Raw genomic sequence first — 20,731 nt, 5'->3', positions numbered from 1 at the left:
GCCACCCAGCTAGGCGTCAGCAATACGCCCCATAACAATACAACGAATGCTACCTCCCAGGTGTCATAACTAATCACGCCACATAGAGGAGGAGTAACTCTCCGTACACGTCCAAGATCCCACGGGAATTCAACGTGGTCATGCTACAGAGGTGCGCCCGATGCTGCCGTGGCAGCGGCGCATGCGCGCACTGTGATCCACCGCTCACATATGTCTAAGAAACGTGAGGAGAGTCACATAACCCCTAACGCGTGGCTGGAGTGGTGGGCCGTAACAGACGTAGTGCCGGACCGCCCATACCAGCTGACGAGTCATCTGATCAGCCCAGGTGAAGACATCAACGCCATCTTGGATCGTGGCAACGCTTAGCCCTGAGCGCATCTACAGTATGATCAAAGGTAACAGATGACCCCAATTAGAGGTCACAACAGAGAACCCGCCTACAGCTCCGGTTATTGGCTACCTGCAATAAGAGCACACATGTGCAGTAAGTGGGCAATGACAGTTACACACATTATAAAAATCCATAAATATAAGGTTATAAAACAGCAAATATAAATATGAGCCGCCAATCAGTGCATGGACAATCACAATGTAAACCAGCAGATGTAAGTGCCTACAGAGTATAAAAACAATTCATATAAGATCATGGGCACATCCAGACATTGGTGTGTGCATGTATGAAGGTGAGCCACCGCTGAGCCTACATAGAGGTCCAACGGTACGCACAATTGACAATGTAACATTCAAGTGAATGGTAGGACGAAAAAAATGCTAAACAGGGAGCAAGAGATCCCTGTGAATAACAACATGTTAATATGCATACGTGCAGAAAAGGAAACCTCATAAAGTGAAAGTGCGAGTGAGGTGAGGGTTGTGCAAAAAGTGCCATGCAAAGTGAACAATAAAAAATTGTATGAAATTGTATAATTATATATAGAGGAGTCTGGAACCAGCCGTGGACCACCCTAGGATGGCCCAATTGAAAACCTGGGAACTATGCCTAATATGGCGGCACACAAAGTGATTATATGTATGAAAATATAAGAGGAATTGTCCAGAGCCCTATGCCAAAGCTAGTCCAAGTGTAGACACAGTTGTACAAGTGTAGACACAGTTGTTTTTGTTTCCAAAAGAGCCCCCCCGAGTGTGGGACTGTGGAAAATGGTGTACTCAGCCTCTAGTATTTTTTGAGGGATATATCTCATTTATTTTATATTGTATCAAAAGTAAAAGTTAAGTCTTAATTAATCCAGATCACTATTCACTACTTCTTGTAACGGGGATCCAGCAGCGTGGCCACCCAGTAATCAGCACAAGTTAGAATGTAGGCAACTCGACGGTCGTTGCGAAGACACTGCAGCATGTAATCACTCATGTGTGCCAGGCTGCCCAGAGGCAACGAAAAGCTGTCCTCTGTGGGAAGTGTATCGTCTGTGTCCTCTGTATCCCCCCATCCACGCACCAGTGATGGCCATGAGCTGGTCTGGGTGCCACCCTGCTGTGAACATGGATAATCATCATGGATCATCATCATGGATCATCACCCGTCTACAGCTCCTGCGCGGTGTGGGGTTTGTCCCCCAAACAGATAAGTTTTAAAACTGCCTGCTGTCGTTTACCCCTGGCTGTGCTGAAGTTGCAGGTGAAAGTGTTACGCTGACCGGATGAGGAGCTTGTAGAGGATGGGAAAGCAGAGTAGGAGGAGGAAGCAACAGGAGGCAAACTGAAGCCCCCTGCAATCCTCAGTGGTGGAAGGACATGCGCCAAACTGCTATCTGCCTCAGGCCCAGCCGCCACTGCATTTACCCAGTGTGCTGTTATAGAGATATAACGGCCCTGACCGTGCTTACTGGTCCATGTATCCGTAGTCAGGTGCACCTTGCCACAGATGGCGTTGCGCAGTGCACACCTGATTTAGTCCCCTACTTGGTTGTGCAGGGAAGGGATGGCTCGCCTTGAAAAGTAGTGGCGGCTGGGCACGACGTACTGTGGGACAGCCACCGCCATAAGGCCTTTAAAACTATCCGTCTCCACCAGACGGAATGACAGCATTTCAAATGCCAGTAATTTAGAAATGCTGGCATTCAGGGCTAGGGATCGCGGGTGGCTAGGGGGGTACTTCCTCTTCCTCTCCAGCATTTGGGATATGGAGAGCTGAACGCTTGCGTGGGACATTGTGGAGATGCCTGGTGACCCAGGTGTTGGTGTTGCTGGCAGATCCTCTGTTTGTGGGATGCCAGGTGGCACTGTCACTCCAGAGGTGGATGAAGAGGCCGCGACTGCAGCAGAATAGGAAGCAGGAGGAGCCAGAGACCTTTTCTTGGTTTTTGAGGTGTCTACTCCACTGCAGCTCGTGCTTTGCACTTAAATGCCTGGTCATGCAGGTTGTGCTCAGGTTGAGAACGTTTATGCCTCGATTCAGGCTCTGATTGCACAGCGTGCAAACCACTTGTGTCTTGTCGTCAGCACATTGTCTGAAGAACTGCCATGCCAGGGAACTCCTTGGAGCTGGCTTTGGTGTGCTCGGTCCCTTGCTGCGGTGGGCAGTAGCAGGCGTACTGTCTAGGGGACGGCTGCTCCGCTTTTGCACCCTGCTCCCTCTTCTGCTGTGCTAGGGGCTCTGTGCGACCACCGCCTCTTCCTCCGAACTACATCGGTCACTCGCATGACCTTGATTCCATCGTCCTCCACATCATCTTCCACCCAGTCTTCACCCCTGCCTTCCTTGTCGGTCTGCACACTTTCGACAGCCCCAGCAGTTGGCACCTGTGTTTCGCCATCATCCGAGATGTGCTGCGATGGTCCTCCCATGTACTCATCTTGAAAAATAAGTGGTTGGGCATCGGTGCACTCAATCTCTTCCTCTTCTGGGGCAGGGCTAGGTGGATGGCCCTGGGAAACCCTGCTAACAGAGTCATCAAAAAGCAGAAGAGACTGCTGCATGACTTGGGGCTCAGACTGCTTGGCTGATTTGCAAGGGGGTGAGGTGAAAGACTAATTAACATCGGCTTCAGGTGCCAACTGTGGTCTTTCAGCAGGAGACTGGGTGGGAGACAATGTGAAGGAACTGGATCCACTGTCAGCAACCCAATCTACTATCGCCTGTACTTGTTCAGGCCTCACCATTCGTAGAGAAGCATGAGGCCCGACCAAATACCGCTGCAGGTTTTGTCGCCTACTCGCACCTGAGGAAGGGGTTTCACTTGTGCGTGAAGCTGGCACAGATCGACCACGTCCTCTCCCTGCAACAGGAGCTCCACCAGCAGCACCACGACCTGGGCCACGTCCCTTATTTGATGCTCTCCTCATATTTTTTGAATTTAGGATCTTGCCCTAAATGGGTGTTTAATAGTAGAAAAGAACGACAGTATGTAAAGGGTGTATCTCACACAGACTGAACCAGACTAGGCCTCAATTAAAGATTTATTTGCACAAAATGGCTGTATTTCAAATGCCTGATTCAAACCCCTGTATGTAGGGGGGTATCTCAAACGGTCTGAATCAGTGTAGGCCTGCAGTAAATATATCTTTGCACAAAATGGCTGTATTTCAAATGCCTAATTCAAACCCCTGTATGTAGGGGGGTATCTCACACGGTCTGAATCAGTGTAGGCCTGCAGTAAATATATCTTTGCACAAAATGGCTGTATTTCAAATGCCTAATTCAAACCCCTGTATGTAGAGGGGGTATCTCACAGGGCCTGAACCAGTGTAGGCCTGAATTCAATATTGGTGCACCAAATGGCGGTATTTAAAGGGAACCTGTCATCTGGATTTTGGGTATAGAGCTGAGGACATGGGTTGCTAGATGGTCGCTAGCACATCCGCAATAGCTCAGGGCAGGGTAAAATGATAGTGCCCTGCACCCACACAACTATTTGTCTGTAGATCACTGAGTTAGATTCTCTTCTATGCTCTCCCTTAAATCACAAGTCCAGCAGCATCCTCTCCCTGCACTTGTAACAGCAGAGTGATGTGCAGCGCTAGGTGACTCAAGCTTATATAGAGGCTGGGTCACATGCTGCACTGGCCAATCACAGCCATGCCGTTAGTAGGCATGGCTGTGATGGCCTCTTGGGGCAAGTAGTATGACGTTCGTTGATTGGCTGCTGTGCATCCTTTCAAAAAGCGCCAAGAAAGCGGCGAACACTGAACCCAAACTTTTACGGAAATGTTCGGGTCCGGGGTCCCAAAATCCTGAAGTTCGGTACGAACCCGAACTTTACAGTTTGGGTTCGCTCAACCCTATACATAACCAGTTCTCACTACGAGTATGTACCACGATTAACTAACCTCCGGAACAAGATAATTGGGGGTTGGCTTGCCCGATCTGCCAAGTTATCATCTTCTACAATCCTATGCAAATGCTTGTTTTATCTGATTCTCCAGATGGTTGTACCTAAATGAAAACAAAAACCTGTTATCCTTTGGCCATATAGTTTTAGAAAAAAAAATCCAAGATCTACAATTCTGATTAACAACTCGTCTTCACCGTATACTGTCTATCTTTTCCCAATTATGGACCTGATTACATGTACTAAAGGGGTTTTGCCATCACATACAATGGGGGCTGTGACAGATCCATCTGTATAGACCTATATTGCTGGTTCGTCTGTTTGCCTTCATTTCGCTGGATTTCCTGCCCGTATGCCCCTGTTCGTGTGTTTCCCCAAATACAGATTGGAACTACTGAACGGACGGCCACCCAGGAGAGGAGTGTGCTGCTAGTTAACCCAAATGGCCTCATTGTTCACAAAGGACTTGAACTAACTTGAACTCCTGGTCTAATGCGTGCCATTTTGGGATGTTAAATGTCTGTGTATTGAAAAGGGTTGTGACATTGTATGTTTAAAGAGGACCTTTCACTAGAATAGAAAATCTAAACTAACTATACAGACACGGAGAACGGCGCCCAGGGATCTCCCTGCACTTACTATTATCCCTGGGCGCCGCTCAATTCGCCCGGTATAGCCTCCGGTATCTTCATAGTTAGGCTCCACCCAGTTGAGCCTGCCGGCGTCTTTCTCCTATGCTGTAGCGCTGGCCAATCGCAGCGCTCAGCTCATAGCCTGAGAGTTTTTTTTTTCTCTCAGGCTATGAGCTGAGCGCTGCGATTGGCCAGCGCTACAGCATGGGAGAAAGAGACGCCGGCAGGCTCAACTGGGTGGAGCCTAACTATGAAGATACCGGAGGCTATACCGGGAGAACGGAGCGGCGCCCAGGTATAACAGTAAGTGCAGGGGGATCCCTGGGCGCCACTCTCCATGTCTGTATACTTAGTTTAGATTTTCTATTCTAGTGAAAGGTCCTCTTTAAATGGTGGTCTGTTCTGTTGTCCCCACATGTGTATTGTGGTTTCCCTCTGTCTTGAGAGATAATGGGATTACTCCTCGGGTGTCTCCAGGGCAGAGAGGAGGAGACCATGATGCATTGTGGGGATGTATTGTCTCTGTAGTGCTGCATGTCTGTCCTGTGTCAGTCTCCATTCTGGTCCCCAAGGGGCGTGTCCACCAGATGGAGACCTGCATAAATACGGGCGGGTAGCCCTCAATAAAACATTCCTGTTTGACTTTCAAGACGGAGCTTGGTCTCGTTTGTGGAGGGATTTATTATTGGGACAGCGCTTTCGTATATTGCTAGCTGTGGAAGGAGTTCGACTGAATTGCTGATCGGGAGTTGCCACTTCGTATGCTCCATTCGGGAGTTTGACGATCGGCTGGATTAAAAACTGCATTTCTGGAGAAAGGGGCTTATTCACTAAACGGCGGCTTCATCTACCTGGCGGTGAGTGTCGTAACAATTGGTGGCAAGCAACGGGATGAATCCCACCGCCCAGAAGGCCAGCTACAAATCCCAGGGTGGAAATGCAGTATGAGGAATTAAGGCGTGCTACCCTTTAAAGATATATTGGAACGCAGAGGACGATCAGCGAGTAATCTCAAGAAGAGAGAGATTATTTCTAAATTATTGGAGATGGATGCAACACAGGGAACGGAGAGAGCTAATGTGCCTGGCATACTGGATTTAACACCCGAGGAGGTACAATTTAACCGGGCAGTCCAGATAAGGCTGGCACACCTTGGCCCCAACCCTGCAGCAGATATTGTGGTCCAGGTGCAAGCAGCAGTAGCAGCACAACAGGCGCTCCAGGGAAGAGGAGCTGCAGCAGCAGAGGTACCCCATAATAATAATGGAAGGAGAAAGGTACCTTTTGCTGCATTTAGACATTTTGTGGAAACGGAGGGAGAGATTGACGGGTTCCTGGCCGATTTTGAAAGGCAGTGTGCCTTACACCAGGTACCCGCAGAGGAATGGGTCACTATCCTCTCTGGGAAATTATCCGGCCGGGCCAGTGAGGCTTTTCGGGCCATCCCAGAGGAGGAAATTACAAGTTACCGGGCAGTAAAAGATGCCCTTTTGGCCAGATACGCTGTCACCCCTGAGGCATACCGGTGGCGATTCCGGGACACTAACAAGCAGGCTGGCGATTCTTATGTGGAGTGGGCATGCAGGGTACACCGCACCGCAGCCCACTGGATGGCAGGGTGTCAAGCGGTAACTGGGGAAGAGGTGCTGCAAGTATTTTTGTTGGAGCACTGCTTTGATCGGTTACCTGCAGGAGTCAGAGAGTGGGTTAGGGACCGCAAACCCGCTACCTTACCTGAAGTTGCTCGTCTGGCCGATGAATACACAGATGCACGAAGGCTAGACCAGACAGCAGCCAAGGTCCCTACCCGAGTGGAGTACAAACCGGCAGCACCTCCAACCACTACTGTGTATCACCCCCCAGCGCAACGCACCCCCACAATACCACCAGCGAACAATTATGTTCAGCCAGCTCGGTTCAACGCCCGGGATTACTCTCAGCCTATCCGGTGCTATGGGTGCAAACAGTTGGGGCACAAGAGACCGGAGTGCCCATTGAACAATACCAACCAAGCGCAGTCGTGGAGAAAACCAGCCGGCGGACATCAGCAGCCACCCCAGCCTTCCGCTCACTGTCTTGAGCAGGAGGAATTTTGGGGTATACTACATGAGGCGGATCCAGTACAAGCAGCCCAGCAGGATAACTGGCAGCAGCACAGGCAGACCGTTAGACTAAATGGCAAAGTGGTCACTGGTCTGAGAGACACCGGAGCCACTATGACCCTGCTCCAAAAGAACCTTGTTTCGGAACACCAACACACTGGAAATACTGTGGCAGTGAGGGTAGCAGGAGGCGCCGTGTTCCGTCTACCTGTTGCCCGGGTTCATTTGAATTGGGGAGTGGGCTCTGGACATGTGAATGTGGGGGTTATGAAAGACTTGCCTGCTGATGTCTTGCTCGGGAATGACCTGGCCCCTTTGGTTTCTGCTTATGCTCCAATGGGACCTGCTGATGTCAACCCAGTGACTACCCGGGCTCAGACCCGTGCTGCTGGAACCAGCCCACCTGCTGCTGAGACCCAGGTAAGACCCGATTCCCCGACTGATACCCTAGGACAGACCTTTGCTAGCTGGGATTCCCCAGAGGAGTTTGGGAGGGAAACTCAGGCATATCCGACTCTCCAGAAGTATAGAGACAGAGCAGATACTGGAGAGGTAGGAGTAGATGGGGAGCGGTATGAATGGGTGGGGGACAGGTTATATAGGATCCCTAAACCGTCCCAGAAAAGGGTTGCCCATCCGCCGAATCGACAGCTGGTGGTGCCCGCAAAATACCGGCAGGAGATTCTGCGGATAGGGCATGATGTTCCATTAGCCGGACATCTAGGGTCCCGCCGCACAGCCTATAGGATCATGCAGAACTTCTTTTGGCCAAATTTTATTCAGGCTGTGCGGATATATTGTAGTACGTGTGACACTTGTCAACGGGTAGGAAAGCGCGGGGACCACCCAAGAGCTAGGCTTATGTCTATGCCTATCATTGGGAAGCCCTTTGCCCGCATAGCCGTTGACATTGTGGGTCCACTGGCCAGGGCTAGTCCATCCGGTAAGAAGTATATTCTCACCATGGTGGACTATGCCACTCGCTATCCAAAGGCAGTAGCGCTGTCTAATATAGAGGCAGAGACAGTTGCTGATGCCCTGGTTAGAATTTTTACTAGGGTCGGGTTCCCTAAGGAGATTCTCTCTGACCAGGGAACCCAATTTACAGCTGTGCTCACCCAGCAACTGTGGAGGGTGTGCGGCATTAAACCGATACTTAGTTCCCCGTACCATCCACAGACTAACTGCCTCTGCGAGCGATTTAATGGCACCCTCAAACAGATGTTGAGGACCTTTTCTGACACTTGCAGAGACTGGGAGCGATTCCTGCCTCATCTGTTGTTTTCTTACAGAGAGGTGCCCCAGGAATCTACTGGGTTCTCCCCCTTTGAGTTGCTCTATGGGAGGAGGGTCCGCGGACCCCTAGATCTCATTAGAGGCCACTGGGAGGGGGAGACAGAGCAGGAAGGGACCCCTATAGTACCGTATATCCTGGAACTCCGGGACCGCATGGAGAAACTGTCCCTGATGGTAAGAGAGAATCTCCAGGTGGCCCAGGGGAGACAGAAGAGATGGTACGATCGGGGTGCCCGGCAGCGAGTCTTCCAGGTTGGGCAGAAAGTGCTAGTGCTCAAACCTGTGAAGGCGAACAAGATGCAAGCATCTTGGCAGGGCCCGTATAAGGTGGTAGCTCAGGTGTGTGATACTACCTACCTCATAGCCAGCTGTTCAGATGAAAGGATCCAGCGATCCTTTCATGTGAACATGCTAAAGGAGTATCAGGAGAGACCGGAGGATGTCGCTGCAGTATGTGCCCCTGCTGCAGACGATACAGAGAGTTTACCCTTACCCGATTTTGTTAGAGAGGGACTCCCAGACTGACCTTACTAGTCTTGTACAGCTAGGGGATAGATTAAGCCCCACAGAGAAGGGACAGGCAAGACAGCTTCTGTGGGAGAAGCAGGCGACGTTCTCCCAAGAGCCTGGCTACACTACCCTAACTGTACATAAGGTAGAGACCCCTGGACAGAACCCCCTGCGACAGCCCCCTGTCACGACTGTGACTGATCCAAACAGGTCTGGGAGGAGAAGGTTGCAGCGACTTGCTACTCGCGATAGCTTGTGAGTTTGCTCCGTGGTTCAGGGTATGTCATCTGGGTTTTGCCTTGTGAACCTTTTTGTCCTGACTGGGAGTTTGTAGGCATCCTTCTCAGGTGAGTCCTGTCTGCCACTCCCAGCTACTATATTAGTTTCAGTTTCACTTGCAGTCATTGCCAGATATAGTCCTTACTTCCAGTTCTATTCTGACCATTGAAGGAGATCGTTTGATGGTGTTGCTGTGGAGCCTCTTGTCCGGCGTGGACTGTCGTGATTGGGATCACCTTCTCTGCTCGTGACTGGATAAGTCTATCTCTGCTATAGTTTGTTTGTTGCTGTATTCCCCTGCTGTTCTCCTAGAAATGAGTGATGGTGACTAGTGCTCCCATCGGCCTTTCCCCACTCTAGGCTTGTTAGGGTGATTGAGGGTTTAGGCATCCAGCTCGCCGCACGGGTTCACACCCCGTCTAGGGTATCAGGGCAGACAGGTGCCAGCTTAGGGTTAGTCAGGGGTGGCCATTCTATTCCCATCCGTAGATAAGGGTCCTCCTTCCCCTCCGTCTGGTGCGACACGACTGCTGCTGGGATAGCAGTCGTGACACCCCCTTACCCTATCCCTGAAGCAGTCCGAGAAGGAATGCGGAAGGAGATACAGGAGATGACCCAGCTTGGGGTCATCGAACACTCCGATAGCCCTTGGGCTTCGCCTGTAATCCTGGTGCCTAAGAAAGATGGGACCACGCGGTTCTGTGTAGACTACAGGCGGCTCAACGAGCGGACCACCACTGACGCCTACCCGATGTCCCGGGTAGACGAATTATTAGATCGTATTGCCAGGGGACGCTATCTGACCACCATAGACCTGTGTAAAGGCTATTGGCAGATTCCCCTGGCCGAGGATGCTATCCCCAAGTCGGCCTTCGTCACCCCATTTGGCTTGTACCAATTTAAGGTCATGCCATTTGGGATGAAGAATGCCCCGGCTACCTTTCAGCGTATGGTGGATAGACTTCTCGATGGATTCCAGGAATTTGCGTGTGCATACCTGGATGACATTGCGATCTACAGTGGGTCCTGGGAGGAACACCTAGTACATGTAGGCGTAGTTTTGGACAAAATTCGGGCTGCTGGCCTGACATTGAAGCCAGAGAAGTGCCATCTAGGCATGGCTGAAGTGCAATACCTGGGTCACAGAGTGGGGTGTGGGAGCCAGAGACCGGAGCCGGCTAATATAGAGGCCGTAGCTAACTGGCCCACACCTATCACTAAGACCCAGGTGTTAGCCTTCCTAGGGACAGCAGGGTATTACAGACGCTTTGTCCCAGACTACAGCACTATTGCTAAGCCCCTGACTGACCTGACTAAGAAAAATCTCCCTAAGCAGGTCCTGTGGTCTCCGGCTTGTGAAGCTGCGTTTCAAGCACTCAAACAGGCTCTTGTAAATGCCCCTGTCCTGGCTGCCCCAGTCCCTAACAAACGTTTTCTCGTCCATACAGATGCTTCCATGTATGGACTGGGGGCTGTGCTGAGCCAGGTCGGGGAAGATGGAGGAGAGCACCCTGTCGCATATCTCAGTAGAAAGCTGTTACCCCGAGAAGTGAGTTATGCGGCAGTGGAGAAGGAATGCTTGGCCCTGGTCTGGGCATTGAAAAAGTTAAGCCCTTATTTGTATGGACAGGAATTTTCCCTTGTGACGGACCACAATCCCCTTGTCTGGCTTAACCGGGTCTCAGGAGACAATGGTAGACTGCTGCGGTGGAGTTTAGCTTTATAACCGTATAACTTCACCATCAGCTACCGACCCGGTAAGCAGAATGGGAATGCAGATGGATTGTCCCGGCAAACCGACGTACTTGCTACCTCCTAGTCCGGTCATCCCCAAGTTGACCCGCTAAAGGTTCAAGCCGGGTCTGCCGCAGTGTCCCACAAGGGGGGAGCCGTGTGACAGATCCATCTGTATAGACCTATATTGCTGGTTCGTCTGTTTGCCTTCATTTCGCTGGATTTCCTGCCCGTATGCCCCTGTTCGTGTGTTTCCCCAAATACAGATTGGAACTACTGAACGGACGGCCACCCAGGAGAGGAGTGTGCTGCTAGTTAACCCAAATGGCCTCATTGTTCACAAAGGACTTGAACTAACTTGAACTCCTGGTCTAATGCGTGCCATTTTGGGATGTTAAATGTCTGTGTATTGAAAAGGGTTGTGACATTGTATGTTTAAATGGTGATGTCTGTTCTGTTGTCCCCACATGTGTATTGTGGTTTCCCTCTGTCTTGAGAGATAATGGGATTACTCCTCGGGTGTCTCCAGGGCAGAGAGGAGGAGACCATGATGCATTGTGGGGATGTATTGTCTCTGTAGTGCTGCATGTCTGTCCTGTGTCAGTCTCCATTCTGGTCCCCTAGGGACGTGTCCACCAGATGGAGACCTGCATAAATACGGGCGGGTAGCCCTCAATAAAACATTCCTGTTTGACTTTCAAGACTGAGCTTGGTCTCGTTTGTGGAGGGATTTTTTATTGGGACAGCGCTTTCGTATATTGCTAGCTGTGGAAAGAGTTCGACTGAATTGCTGATCGGGAGTTGCCACTTCCTATGCTCCATTCGGGAATTTGACGATCGGCTGGATTAAAAACTGCATTTCTGGAGAAAGGGGCTTATTCACTAAACGGTGGCTTCATCTACCTGGCGGTGAGTGTCGTAACAGGGGCATATCGCTAGGAGCGGGGAATTTATTGGAGGGTGCACTGCGCATGCACAGCCGCCCTCCATTCGTTTCAATGGGGCAGCCGAAAATAGAAATAAATGGGAGCAGGGGCCGTAAGTGCACGGTGCGCTCCCATTCACTTTTATGGGAGCAGTGCTTTGTGGTGGACGAAACCCAGGGTCCTCCAGCCACAGCTCTCCCTGCTCTGTTTTCCTTGTAGGTGCAGGTCCCAGAGTTGGGACCCTCACCTGTCAGACAATGGTGGCATATCTTAGCGATATGCCCCCATTGTATGTGATGGGAATACCGCTTTAAATAAAGACCTAAAAGCTGAAGTTCCATGGATCCATTCTTTTGGACTGTACATGAGTCTTCACTAGCATTGAGCACTTGCTATCAGGTGAACTTCTTACAGAACGCCATTACGGCTGCTGCTACTTATGAATTGATTGTGTGTAGTGCCGATTTGTTCGTTAGTGTAAGGCTACTTTCACACTAGCGTTTTTTTGCTGATCCATCATGGATCTGCAAAAACGTTTCCATTACAATAACACAACCACATGCATCCGTCATGAATGGATCCGGTTGTATTATGTATTAAATAGCCATGACTGATCCGTCATGAACACCATTGAAAGTCAATAGGGGACGGATCAGTGGGGAAGGGGGGGGGGGGCTAAAGTATCAGTGTATGAGGTGTCACAGAAGAAGAGGAATCTAACAATGTGATGAACCAGCTCCTAACCAACTTAAGTTGATTGGTCTTATTCAGTATTTATATTTTTAAATGACATGTTCATTATCAGAAGTCCATCATGCATTACATTAAGAGTTGGGTATAATCACACATTGATCCAGGCAGTAACTTTCACTATGTAATATGTCATAGTAATATACCCAGATTTTGTTTTGTTCCAGACGCTGCCCATTGTGCAGACATGTATCCGGCCCGCCCTGAGGAGCCTACAGTGTTACCTGCAGTACGAAAAGAGATATTTGAGCAGCTTATAGAATGGTTACAGTTATAAACCTTCTACAGAAAGTCTGAGGTTTATAGAGTGCAGCTGTACGACACTGATTGTTTCTTATGCTGTATGTAAAGTCAAATGTAAAGTTGTTTTTGCATTTCTCATATTTGTTGATCCGATTAGATTGCATACCTTGCCATACCTCTCCATTCTGGGAGCTGTTTGCCAACATCTGGGGAGCCACAGGTTGTCTTGGATAATACAGAATATCACTGTATTGGAATGTCTGGAACATTCTGGAGACCCTGCTGATGGCGTTCAGATTTTTGGATAATTTCTGTGTCAATATGACCACACAGCATGTGTCTTTATTCAACTGTTTGTATAAACTTCTTGGTTTTTGATCTGGTGCAAATCTTGTTTAGTTAGAGCTCCAATAAACTTGCAATTTATTTTTGCAAAATAACTAAGTGTTGAGTGTTTTTCAATCCTCTGAGTATCCATGCAGTGTTATTTTATTCTTTGGTAATAAAAATATTCTCTCATCTGCAGACTGGGATTAAAGTCAGTGAATTCGTTTTTTTTAAAATTTAAAGCTCAACCGCTGCAGTACCGTATTTTTCGCCCTATAAGACGCACCGGCCCATAAGACGCACCTAGGTTTTTGAGGACAAAAAATATATATTTTAACCAAAAGGTGTGCTTTTGGTGGGTTTGGACTAATGGCGGTCTGTGCATGACACTATTATAGGGGATCTGTGGATGATGCACTGTTTTGGGGGAGCTGTGGATGGCATTATGATGGGGGGGGGGGGGCTGTGGATGGCATTATGATGGTGGGGGGGGATCTGTGGATGGCATTATGATGGTGGGGGGATCTGTGGATGACAATGCTATATGTGTCATCCACAGATTCCCCCCCCATAACAGTCCCATCCACAGATCCCCCCCATCATAATGCCATCCACAGACCCCCCCCCCCCCCATCATTATCTCATTCACAGATTCCTAGGGAGGGACTGTAGTAGGCGGGGAAAGCGACGGGGCCGTGCAGGCACTGTACTCTGGCCCCGCAGCTCAGTATGTACTGTGTTATACGTAGTGTTAATCATCAGATCTAGACACAATAATGATGCGCTCCCACTGCTCCCCACGTGTACCGTACTTACCGGTACACGTCACGCTCCTGTAGTAGGCACTAGCAGCTAGCAGGCAGGCTGGGCAGCCGTAACTCACTGAGGTCACGTGCCTGCTCCGCCTACTTTATGAATGAAGTAGGCGGAGCAGGCACGTGACCTCAGTGAGTTACGGCCGCCCGGCCTGCCTGCTAGTGCTTACTACAGTAGCGTGACGTGTACCGGTAAGCGCAGGGGGAGCGCATCATTATTGGGTTTAGATCTGATGATTAACACTACGTATAATACAGTACATACTGAGCTGCGGGGCCAGAGTACAGTGCCTGCACGGCCCCGCCGCTCTCCCCGCCTACTACAGTCCCTCCTCACTAATACATCGCAGTCTGCGATGTAAATTGCCAGCATTCGCCCCATAAGACGCAGGGGCACTTTCCCCCCACTTTTAGGGAAAAAAGTGCGTCTTATGGGGCGAAAAATATGGTATATGTAATGTCCCCCATAGTGGAGCAGGCGTAGTGAAGAAAGGATGCTCGCCGGCTGCGAACTTCCTTACTGTGCCTGCGCCGCATACATCACAGTACACCCAGAAGAACGATGCTGGCATCTCTGAAGAGGAGAGGGTGTACTGTGATGTATGCGGCGCAGTTAGGAAGTCTTCAGCTGGTGAGGTGAGCGTCCTTTCTTCACTACGCCTGCACTGCATACTAAAAGGCTAAAGATTTCACCCGAACTCTGGGTCAGGCAGGATATCGTGAACATAGCCTGGCCCTGTCAATCAAGTCTAGCCGGGCATGGCCAGAGGTGGGAGAACAAAGCATCTACAGGAGCAACACCCCCCCCCCCCCCCCCCCCCCGCCTCTAAAGGAGCAACGACCTGCTCCTAGAGGCTCATTTGCATATAATACAAGTTTTTAGTTTTTTTTCCCCCTCAATAACAGGGGCACATAGTAAGATGGGACTAATATAGTTATGTTCAGCTTACATTAGCACATCACTAATGTCAGCCAGGTGATGCCTATGTTTCTGCTGACAGAAGCCCTTTAATGTCCCCCACACCCATAGTGGCCCCCAGCATTAATAATGGTGTGTACATATGTTGGTCAAGTTGTTTGCTTAAGGTGACCTTTTGTCATGCATCTAGCCAGTATGCGTCTAAATCTATTATAAAAAAAATAAAATAAAATATATACAGTACAGACCAAAAGTTTGGACACACCTTCTCATTCAAAGAGTTTTCTTTATTTTCATGACTATGAAGGCATCAAAACTATGAATTAACACATGTGGAATTATATACATAACAAACAAGTGTGAAACAACTGAAAATATGTCATATTCTAGATTCTTTAAAGTAGCCACCTTTTTGCTTTGATTACTGCTTTGCACACTCTTGGCATTCTCTTGATGAGCTTCAAGAGGTAGTCCCCTGAAATGGTCTTCCAACAGCCTTGAAGGAGTTCCCAGAGATGCTTAGCACTTGTTGGCCCTTTTGCCTTCACTCTGCGGTCCAGCTCACCCCAAACCATCTCGATTGGGTTCAGGTCCGGTGACTGTGGAGGCCAGGTCATCTGGCACAGCACCCCATCACTCTCCTTCATGGTCAAATAGCCCTTACTTTCAAAGTTTTCCCAATTTTTCGGCTGACTGACTGACCTTCATTTCTTAAAGTAATGATGGCCACTCGTTTTTCTTTACTTAGCTGCTTTTTCTTGCCATAATACAAATTCTAACAGTCTATTCAGTAGGACTATCAGCTGTGTATCCACCTGACTTCTCCTCAACGCAACTGATGGTCCCAACCCCATTTATAAGGCAAGAAATCCCACTTATTAAACCTGACAGGGCACACCTGTGAAGTGAAAACCATTTCAGGGGACTACTGACTACTTGAAGCTCATCAAGAGAATGCCAAGAGTGTGCAAAGCAGTAATCAAAGCAAAAGGTGGCTACTTTGAAGAACCTAGTAAATGACATATTTTCAGTTGTTTCACACTTGTTTGTTATGTATGTAATTCCACATGTGTTAATTCATAGTTTTGATGCCTTCAGTGTGAATCTACAATTTTCATAGTCATGAAAATAAAGAAAACTCTTTGAATGATGTGTGTCCAAACTTTTGGTCTGTACTGTATATAATATATATATTATTTATTTCTTTTAAGCTTCCCAATACAAGATCATCTCATAAAAATGATATTACCATGGAAGTCAATATCCATTGCATTGTCTGCGGAATAGGTTGTGACAGGCGCAGCACTATGAAGTGCCTTTTGTGCTGTGGCATTAGAAGAATTTGATATCTCAAATTTTTTTGTCCAACCAGACTGTATGTTACTCTGCGACAGTCTTGCTTCCTTTGAGCGAATTCTTCTAGCGCCGTTCTATGGAAACAGTAGGCTTAAAGAGCACACCATAACAAAACAATAACAAGGACAGGTGCACTCTGCAGTCTCACTAGACCCTCAAACTGATTTTAAAATTGAGAGATTAGTCAACATATCCTACGGTGTAGAACATGTCTAAGCCCGGACACCACGCCAAGGTTTCTCAAGTAGCCCGGGACCTAACACTCTCCTACCTGAGCCGTATGGGCGATACCAGGAGCCAGTGGGAAAATTACAGGTGCATAAGGCCGACTCACAAACAGCTCACCAGTTACCTCCAGCATGTAGCCATGCTTCCAATGGGAGGAGGGAGGAGTCTGCGAGTCCCACTCAAGACTGGCTGATATGTCCCAGGCCTCACAGGTGCACCTAAATGTGGCCTGTAGATGGAAAACAGGCACATTTAAATTGGAGTTTATACACCTCCAGAAATCTATATATACAAACTAAGAAGACAGGTTGGCATTAGCAGGAGGTGCTCAAACCCACATGCAGTTGTGCATATATATAGGGGAGCAAATCCTGCACTTGTGGCCCGTTGCTAATGGCAATCCCCAGCAAAATGCATTTTGTTTTTTACCTTCTAGGTGGACCAACCGATGAACCAGCTGCAGCACTGATGTGCATTCTGACAGAAGCATTGCGCTGCTGTCAGATTACACAAAAGTCGGTGTATGCGGCGCTGCAAGACGAGATTTCTCCTCTGCAGTAAAAGATACGTTTGCCGAGGCATATGCTTTGGCAAACACTTTGTATATAAAAAAAATATATAATAAAATCCCGGCAATGATTTATTTATCCACATCGATTGATGTGAATGGAGAAATCGGGTTTTCCAGGGCATACGGGCTAAGTGGGTTTGGATGTTGGGCGGAGCTCCTATGTCCTGGCAGACGCCTTTCCCCTCCTTTTTTTTTTTTTGGCAGAGGTTTTTTCATCCACATTGATCAATGCGAATGAAGAAATCTGTGCCGTTCATTTTTTTCTTTCAGCCCAGAGGCTGAACGGAAAAAATGAATATTATTACCCGTATGCTCAATATAAGGAGAATAGCAGAAACTCCTAATGCTGGCCATACATGTAATGATTGCGGAGACCCTCAAATGCCAGGGCAGTACAAACACCCCGACAAATGACCCAATTTTGGAAAGAAGACACTCCAAGGTATTCGCTGAGGGGCATATGGAGTCCATGAAAGATTGAAAATTTTGTCCCAAGTTAGCGGAAAGGGAGACTTTGTGAGAAAAAATTTAAAATTTAAAATTTCCGCTAACTTGTGTAAAAAAAAAAAAACTTCTATGAACTCGCCATGCCCCTTATTGAATACGTTGGGGTGTCTTCTTTCCATAATGGGGTCACATGTGGGGTATTTATACTGCCCTGGCATTTTAGGGCCCCTAAAGCATGAGAAGAAGTCTGGGATCTAAATGTCTAAAAATGCCCTCCTAAAAGGAATTTGGGCCCCTTTGCGCATCTAGGCTGCAAAAAGTGTCACACATGTGGTATCGCCGTACTCAGGAGAAGTTGGGCAATGTGTTTTGGGGTGTCATTTTACATATACCCATGCTGGGTGAGATAAATATCTCGGTCAAATGCCAACTTTGTATAAAAAAACGGGGAAAAGTTGTCTTTTGCCGAGATATTTCTCTCACCCAGCATGGGTATATGTAAAAAGACACCCCAAAACACATTGCCCAACTTCTCCTGAGTACGGCGATACCACATGTGTGACACTTTTTTGCAGCCTAGGTGGGCAAAGGGGCCCACATTCCAAAGAGCACCTTTAGGATTTCACAGGGCATTTTTTACACATTTTGATTTCAAACTACTTCTCACGCATTAGGGCCCCTAAAATGCCAGGGCAGTATAACTACCCCACAAGTGACCCAAAGTAACTTTCGATTAATAACAAAAAAAGTTAAAATGTCAGCAGCAATGAAATACCACCAAATGTAAAAAGTGGTCTGGTCATTAAGGGTGTTTAAGCTAGGGGAGCTGAGGTGGTTAATAAAGCAGTTAGGATGTAAATATTGATGTGGGTGGTCAGGGGGAGAGTACCGTTGTCATTTTAGTTCTTCAATGAACCAGACACGGACTAGAAAGTAGGGCTTTTTTTTTTTAAACGGTGTCTGAGCTGCAGGCGGCATGCTATAGAGCAGGAGGAGCTGAGCAGATTGATATATAGTTAACGGCAAACGATTCAGTAAAGCTTGTAATTTATACATTTATATCCATAACCATTCTGGGCTTTGAAGTCGAGGAGATGGTCCTATCAGTGATTGACAGCTATCTCTGTATACACAGCAATAGATGAAAGGCTGTCAATCACTGACCGATTCCTCAACTGCAAAACCCAGAACGAACAGGAATTTAAATGAATAAAATTGCAGTTTTACTGAACATTTTGCCATAAAACTATATATCAATCTGCTCAGCTCCTTCTGCTCTGTAAGCTGCTGCCTGCAAATTCATTCACATTTTGATGGTGATAGGTTTGCTTTAAGTTATTTAAGATGATTTTTTGAACACTTAAAGAAGCTACTGGAGAAGGTTCAGAGAAGGCCAACTAAGGCTGGGTTCACACCTGAGCGTATTCGATAAGCGCTTTTTACAGGCGTTTTTATCTGGCGTTTTTGAGGCGTATTTTGGGGCGTTTTTGTATTTTAGAAATGCGCGTAGTACGCGCGTTTGTGTGATTAATCCAATGAAAAACTGCCACAATACGCGCGACAATACGCCCCAAAGAAGCTCCTGTACTTCTTGGGGCATAGGGGGTTTTACAGCGCATTCATACGCGCTGTAAAATGCTCAGGTGTGAACCCAGCCTTAAGTAATAACTGGAAATGGTTGGCCTACAGTACCCAGAAAGATTATCAAAATTAGGGTTATTCACTTTAGAAAACAGACGACGGAGGGGAGATCTAATAACCATGTATAAATATATTAGGGGTCAGCACAGAGATCTCTCCTATCATCTATTTATCCCCAGGACTGTGACAAGGGGACATCCTCTGCGTCTGGAGGAAAGAAGGTTTGTACACAAACATAGAAGAGGATTCTTTACGGTAAGAGCAGTGAGACTATGGAACTCTCTGCCTGAGGAGGTGGTGATGGTGAGTTCACTAAAAGAGTTCAAGAGGGGCCTGGATGTATTTCTGGAGCGTAATGTTACAGCTTATAGCTACTAGAGAGGGGTCGTTGATCCAGGGAGTTATTCTGATTGCCTGATTGGAGTCGGGAAGGAATTTTTTTCCCCCTAAAGTGAGGAAAATTGGCTTCTACCTCACAGGGTTTTGCCTTCCTCTGCATCAACTTGCAGGATAACAGGCTGAACTGGATGGACAGATGTCTTTTTTTCAGCTTTGTAAACTGTTACTACTTGGAAGTGAGCTATAGCTTCCCTTTACGTACAACTTTCAGGCTGTTCTTTTGAAACTTCTTGAATAATTGCTCTTTTCTGAAAATAAATTTCCTGTATATTTGTTTATGGCCCCCAGTCAGCCCTATATCAAGAAGTTAAAAATGAAAAAAATATACACCGTAACTTTAGCCTAGAAGTTGTCTTAAGTAACGATCCATCCTAGTGAAATGTAACTCCTGATACATCAACGCTGTGTTTGTTGCTGAGGCTGAATTGCTGGCATTGTGTGAAATGAATTTATGAACTGATGATGAATAGGCAGAACTGAAAGCCTGGAATTCACTACCCACCTGGGCTAATTGGACAAATTTATGGCTGCTGTAAAGTGCAGAGAAGCAATGTGTCTTAGGTATTGGCTGTATCCCTTTCCAGGTTCTATCTGCACAGAATAAATGAACGATGTAGTAATTTGTGATACCTTTTTATTTGCCTTGTCAGCTATGAATACACTTTATAGAGATGTGTGGAACTTCCTTATTTTCTGCAGCAAATAGGTCCTACCATATCTGTTTGAATTCTACAAATTCAAATATATAATGGATTATGCTAAAAAAAAAAAAAACCTGCCCATTACGTTCTTCAGTCATCATTTATGGTACTGTATGTAAGCTATAGGGCTACACGTAAAATCCTTCAAGGTCATGCCAGGCTCTTAGCAGTCAAGAGATCAAGGAGAAGGTAGGAATGGTATAAATTGCCTTGTCTCTGCTGCTCCCTTTGCATACTATGCTGATGCTGAAGGGGGCCATGAATGGAATGAAGCCCATGTTTACTTCTACATCTCTCAAGGTGAAGAGGAAAGATGAAAGAAATGCTGAGGGTCTCAAGAGCTGTGCGAACACCATTCCAGATCCTATATGAAGGTAAAATGCGCTATTATCCCATGCTACACTTCACATGAACTACTGTGACAAAAATTGGTACACTCTACAAGCACCTACAGTATTATAACAGAATTGCAATATAACCGTGTAAAAAACACACCACTCATTTACTAGTGTTACATAAGCCAGTCTAATAAATTGGTCAGATCTGCCCAGCAGGCT

The 20,731-nt window shown here is 47.5% G+C and overlaps 1 protein-coding gene across 1 annotated transcript in view; it reads left to right on the top strand.

Annotated features, from left to right (window-relative positions):
- The window catches only part of LOC120997745 (putative serine protease K12H4.7), an 88,604-nt gene extending 75,394 nt beyond the window's left edge, over positions 1-13,210 (top strand). Inside the window, exon 9 of the mRNA XM_040428011.1 lies at positions 12,695-13,210. Coding sequence (XP_040283945.1) covers positions 12,695-12,804 — 110 coding nt within the window. The 3' untranslated portion in view covers positions 12,805-13,210. The remainder of the gene's footprint in view (positions 1-12,694) is intronic.
- The last annotated feature ends 7,521 nt before the right edge of the window (positions 13,211-20,731 follow it).

Source organism: Bufo bufo, chromosome 4, assembly GCF_905171765.1.
Source record: "Bufo bufo chromosome 4, aBufBuf1.1, whole genome shotgun sequence".
In the NCBI taxonomy this organism is placed as follows: domain Eukaryota; kingdom Metazoa; phylum Chordata; class Amphibia; order Anura; family Bufonidae; genus Bufo; species Bufo bufo.
This window is presented reverse-complemented; position numbering and strand designations above follow the sequence as displayed.